Source organism: Gossypium hirsutum, chromosome D11, assembly GCF_007990345.1.
Source record: "Gossypium hirsutum isolate 1008001.06 chromosome D11, Gossypium_hirsutum_v2.1, whole genome shotgun sequence".
NCBI classification, from domain to species: Eukaryota; Viridiplantae; Streptophyta; class Magnoliopsida; order Malvales; family Malvaceae; genus Gossypium; species Gossypium hirsutum.
The window spans coordinates 50,325,614-50,331,631 of NC_053447.1; the positions used below are offsets into that span (position 1 = coordinate 50,325,614).

At 33.2% G+C, this 6,018-nt stretch overlaps 1 protein-coding gene across 1 annotated transcript; it reads right to left on the minus strand.

Annotated features, from left to right (window-relative positions):
• LOC107913623 (NADH--cytochrome b5 reductase 1) lies at window positions 1–4,966 on the minus strand. The gene is made up of 9 exons (XM_016842272.2): window positions 4,518–4,966; window positions 3,135–3,276; window positions 2,927–3,017; window positions 2,742–2,819; window positions 2,303–2,383; window positions 2,052–2,141; window positions 1,340–1,405; window positions 388–474; window positions 1–309 (listed from the first exon to the last, which is right to left on the minus strand). The coding sequence occupies exons 1-9, from the start codon at window positions 4,630–4,632 to the stop codon at window positions 217–219; spliced, it is 843 nt and encodes a 280-aa protein (XP_016697761.1). The 5' UTR covers window positions 4,633–4,966; the 3' UTR covers window positions 1–216.
• Window positions 4,967–6,018: the final 1,052 nt, after the last annotated feature.

Genomic DNA, 6,018 nt, shown 5'->3' on the forward strand with positions numbered 1-6,018 from the left:
TGAAAAATATAAAGGGTCTACTTGCTTCAATAACTCTATATTATTCAACTACATGGCCATGGAAAACCCTTGTAATAACAGTTAAAAACATCTGAATCTTGGTTCCAATGCTTAAAAAGTTCCAATTACAACAAGAGTTGATAGCAAATGGTTTTGTTCTCACCAATGAAGAAGATTAAAATTGGTCTGAGTAAAGCTTGACCTCATCTAGCGGGATTAGAACTGGAACTGAATCTCAGGTGAATAGCCGAGAGCATCAAGATGGCCAGCCATGGCTTTGTTCATCGGTGGAGGGCCACACCTTAGAATCTACAGGTTGCAATATCAAATTAAAATCAAAATATTTTGTTTCCATGTCACAATGCCGGGAAAAAGAATGTAAAGTACCTTGATATCAGGAGCTGGTGCTGGGCAGTGGGTCTGAATCATTTCCTTTGACACAAAGCCGGCACCTCCATTCCAGACTTCAGGAGGCTGAGAAAATAATATCATAGTAAAGTAGTTTGTTAATAAAATGGCTATTAGAGTTAACGTTCAGTATGTAAAAAGAAACTAACCACAGCCGATCAACTTCAAGATTGCATACACATTGAAAGAGATGCAAGAATAGAAAATCTTTATATATGGAATGCACATGAAAGTTACATCACATATCAGAACAGCTCAGTGAATCATGTAAGAATACCATTAATTAGTCTAACGATGTCATGATTTTCAAGACAAAGTGACACTTATATTAAGATTGTTCAAACCACATACCATTTGCATTACCTGATTAGAGAAAATGGTACCTGTTCAGCTAAATGGAGTGAGAAAGTTGTATCATAGATAGAAATTTCAAAAGCCATATGCTTTCAGATAATTTCTCTAACAGGCTCCACTTTGTCATGCTCTTCCCTTTTTTTTATTTTAAGTATCCATATCTGAAACATGATTGGGCATCCAAATACATGGAAAAACTCGAAAAACTTAAGAGCATAGCCAAGTCAGACACATACTCATATCAGAATCTCATCACAAGCCCATGTAACAGCCACTATGCCTGTCCTTTCTATATATAAAGATTTTTTATATTTAAAAAAATAATTATTGTGCATTCTAGTCAAAGCAGAAAAGTTTTCTGGCATTTATTATCCTTCATTCTGAGAAAAGCTTATCAGTATTATCGGTCATATTTGTACTTGCATTGGTGCTATGCATGAAAAAGGGGAGAAGAATATTTCGGGACTTCATATTCCGATAAAACTTCTCTGCTCCTACGAGATTTACAGAAATCTGAGCTAGATAAAGAATGAAAGAAAACATGTTAGGAGATAGCCACATGAGAAAGGCAACAAACCTGGTTCAAAACATAGTAGACTTTGAAGCGACCAGGGTACTTGGCAACAAGGCTATCCAACTCTTCCTGCAAATAAACCACTTGAATTTCACTTCTTGACCCATTTCCTAATTCTTGTCAACTAGTCACTAAGCACCCATGCCCATATTTCATCCTCAGTGTGTACATTCACGGCAGCCATAATAATCATTGCACATTGAATGTACAACATTCAAAAATAAATAAATCTATTCAAGGAAACTTGGAATGTGATCTATAATAATGATAACATGGAATGGAAATTATAAAATCCACCATGATTTTTTTTATTATAAAATAAACTAAAAGTTCGAGTCATTCCAAGTCCTATGAGGTGACCCTAAAGGCCCTGCCCGGGGTAAGACATAAGCACCAACAGGCATGTGATCTGTTGGTAGAGTGTTGGACTCTTAGTTCCAGAGACCAGGGGTCAAACCTTGGCAACATCAAAAATTAAAAAAAAAGGACATAAGCAAGGGTTTGGGCCAATCATATGCTCGGACCCTGCTGCACCATAAAAAAGGGTCAGGCCTAGTACACAATTCCATTAAGGGCCCAAAATAGCTCAGCATTGCTCTTAGAGACAGGCTATTCTGTTCTCCATAATGGAAGACAGAAGAAGCCTGTCCGGGGTTTGTTACTTTGGACCAATTGAGTTGTTGAAAGATAAAAAACAAAGTAGAAAGTAAAATACCTTCAAAAGAATGTCCTCATATGTAACATTGGCATAAATAAGGTGTACGTTTGTCATGTCTTTTGGGTTCTCCAATATGGCTCTGGCTACCTAATCACAAACCAAAACCAGAAAACAAATATCGGAGACATGTTATACAAATATTTAAAATTTTGCAACAGGCTAAAAATAAAAACATGTGGCAAGGCAACATGTCTCTAATAGGACCAAATACATTAAAAGAAGAACTAGTTGACAAATGATTGACATACTTGGAACATTGGAGTAATGCCAGAGCCTCCAGCAATCATCCCAAATGCTCTAACTTGACCAGGTTGATACCTGAACCGCCCCTGGAAGAAACAATTCATGGAACAACATTAAGAAAATTATAACCAAAGTTCAATTCTCAAGTTGAACAAAATTCAGACAAGGCAAAAAAAGCCCTAGGCAATAATACAAGGAAAGCGTTTAAACAAACATGATGTGTTTGTATTCTATAGGAAATGCATTGCACTGTTTGGTAAGGTTGCAATTTATGGAGATAATCTAATATTTCAGGTTGCAATAAAAGCAAGATAAGTAGCTCGCCTAAACAAAAATTTGTTGCTAACATCAAAAGCAATGTTAACAAAGAAATAGGCAGGAAATGGAAAGGAGTACACTATAGACGAGAGCACTCTATGCATTCATATTTAAGAAACTGTATACCTTGGGACCCTTCACAGCAAGATAATCACCAACACGCAACTCTCTGAAATGGTGTGACATCCTTCCTTGAGGATACATCTACTTACAAGAAGATTTCCATCATACAGTTAGAAGATGGGAACACTCGGATATATAAATATCACACTAAAGTTCACTCCAACCAGTAAGAAATTTCAGGAAAGTACCTTAATAACTAATTCAAAATGACCAACATCAGAATCCAATGTAGTAGGTGTATATGGTTTAATAACCTCCTCACCTTGGCTATCCTTGCCCCTGTTAAGATGAGAAGCATCTAACTTGTATAGTAGTCCAGTTTGCAAGCATTTGGGAAGTATCTAAAACCATTAATCTAAGAAGAAATACAAAAAGGATGAATACAATCAACTGAACCTGCAACTTATATGCTGTCCGATGGGAAGACCCAAAACTGAAGTAGGAGTAGGAAGTTCAAATGTGAACTTCGCCACATTATGACTCAGCTGCTGGCGCTTGACAAGCTTAAACTCTCTGAAATTTTCCGGATCGAGGCAGCCTAAAAGCACATATGACAGCATGAGCAACTTTGTAATCAAACAACACAGTAACGAAACTTATGGAAAGGAAAAATTTACACTGAAGTAGATTAAGTCTCAATAAGTCAACTTTCATAGGGGAAAAAAGGGTGATTGCTTTGCATTATCAAAGAAAAATCCATTTACAACAGAGAATAATACAAGGAACTGAGGATAACCAGAGCTCAGCAAGTGCTAACAAGCCAAATTCAAATAGATATGTCACCTAGACTGCTTGAACCTGCAACTTTGCCTAACCTAGAGGTCATAAGTTAAAACGAACACAACAGATTTGTCTCTTGAAATGTATGAATATGCAACTTTGATCAGAAATTCAGAACAATTCACATCAAAATATTGCCCTATATTGACGCCAGTAGTTTTTAACATTTTTCTATTGCTCCCAGCTTACACTGTTCTTCATAAGCATTAAGCACCACATAATACCAGCCTTAACCAATGATAAAGCTAACCCAGCCAAGTTATAAGATTCAGGACACAGGAATGCAATTTTTTACTAAGAAAAGGAAATAAATTAGTTTGCAATACTTGCTTCTGACAACTGTATTTGAATATTTCAAATCCTAAGATTACCTTATTAAGTGTTGGATACATAAATGTATCTGGCATTGGTATAGTTGCAATTTTCTAAGTTTTTCCATATATTTGGAGGACCCTTGGAGTCAAACATGGGTACATCAAGAAAAATGAAGAGTCCGAGCAACATAGCTTCATGGACCAATACCTTACGGATAAAGTATCAGCCCGTGAAGAGTTACACACAAACACAGCCATTCCATCCAGAAAACAAGCTGTTAATATTTTATGTGACAGTCATTCACCGTCAAGCATTTCATTCAAACTACATAAGAAACAGAACTCAATCCTATACCATATATTCAATCAGTATGCCAAACATTCAGAAACACAACAAATCACGACTACCGGAAAACAGTCTATTATTCACTACATTCTTAACAACAAACCATTAAATCCATTTCAATACCTTACATGCCCTAAAAACCCATTGACCAAAATACAAATAAACAGGCCAAAACATACAAAACACCCCGGATTTATGTACACGGTATACCTATTAGTTAACATTCAAGGAACAATCAATCAACGGGGAAAGAAACGAAGAAACACTCTTTGAACAAAAGAAAAGAAATTTAACTGCTAAAAAAACAGCATAAAAGACAATTGAGGGTAAAATCAAAACCTTTGGGTTTCCTGGAGGAAAAGAGATAAGCAGCAGCAACAAGAATGGCTAAAACAGCTACTCCTACACCCACAAGAATCTGAACATCCATGGATTGCAGGAACTCCAAATCCATGATCTTAAGAACAAAACCCAACCCTTTGCAGCAATTTATAAAGAATGGGCTTAATTCCTAGTTTAAGTTTTGCTTGCAGAGAGGGGCTTTGGTTGGGTTTGGTTTAGAGGGAGAGAAGAAAAGATAGAGATGGGGAAAATGTTAGGTGTAGGCACAGTTCATAACTCTATGCAATGAGACCAAAGTGAAGGCTCTGGTGTACCTACCACCGAAGCATGACCCTCTTCCAACTTACCTTTCTCTCATAGAATACAAGATATGATAAGGTAATTTATTATTTTTCCTTTAATTTTTTATCATCCATAGTTCATCTGTATTTAAAAATCAAAATTATATATTTTTTTAATAATACAATATATCTTATAGCAGCCAATATTTACTATTTTTTTTATTTGAAAGAAAATGACATTTAATATTAATCACTGTATCTTTCTAATGTTGCAATGGCAACCAAAGCTTGTTTTAAAATTTTTGTAACAAAATTAATTTATCTGCATTTGAATTGCTTTTATTTACCCATTTTTTATACTTAATACCTTTTTGGGTCTCATATTATAGTTAAATTATCATTTTGGTACTTATATTATTTTTTATCAATTTGATTTTTATGTTTTTATTCTATATAGCTCCTTATATTAACTCCATTTTCTATTAAAACAATTAAATCAATCAATCCCACGTTGTCATGTGTTAAAAAATTTAAAATTTATTTAAAATTAAAAAACATTAAAAATTCAAAAGAAATTTAAAATTATAAAAACTAAAAAATAAAAATATGTTTTTGAATATTATAAAAATACTTTTTTAATTATAAGGACACGAAAATTTAAAAAAAATAAAAATTCCATAAAATTTTAAAAATGCATTTGTTTGGAATTTAGGTTTTTAGAAACTTTTAGCATTTTATGAAAATTTTAAAGAACTTTATGGTTTTTTTCTGGAAAATTTAGGGATTTTTTTTTTTTTGCATTTTTATGAAATCTTTTATATTTTTAAGGAATTTTGAGTTTTCTAAGTAAAAAAATACCTAAAATTCTTTAAAATGTTCATAAATTTCTAATTTTTTTTAAAAACCCTAAAATTCCAAACAAACAAATTTTAGAAAAATTGATTTTTTTATATTTTTGAAGTTTTACGTACTTGTAAATTTTAAATAATAGATTAAGAATTTTTTTAGTTTTTTAATAATTTTATGAGTTTTAAAATATTTGGGAGCTTTTCAAAAAAAATTATGATGTTTTGGAGTTTTGATGAATTTTTTTAGTTCTTTTATTTTTTAAAATTTCAAGTGAATCTGAAAAATTTTTTATACATGACAGTTGTCATTGGTTGGTTTTGTGTATTAGGGATTACAAAATTAAAGTGCAGGAGTCAAATTGATATAAA

Coding starts and splice junctions, on each gene's coding strand:
- LOC107913623 (XM_016842272.2), bottom strand. CDS start 4,632: ATGGATTTGGAGTTCCTGCAATCCATGGATGTTCAGATTCTTGTGGGT. Junction 3,277..4,517: donor TTCCTCCAGGAAACCCAAAG/GTTTTGATTTTA, acceptor ATGTGCTTTTAG/GCTGCCTCGATCCGGAAAAT. Junction 2,142..2,302: donor GCATTACTCCAATGTTCCAA/GTATGTCAATCA, acceptor GTTTGTGATTAG/GTAGCCAGAGCCATATTGGA.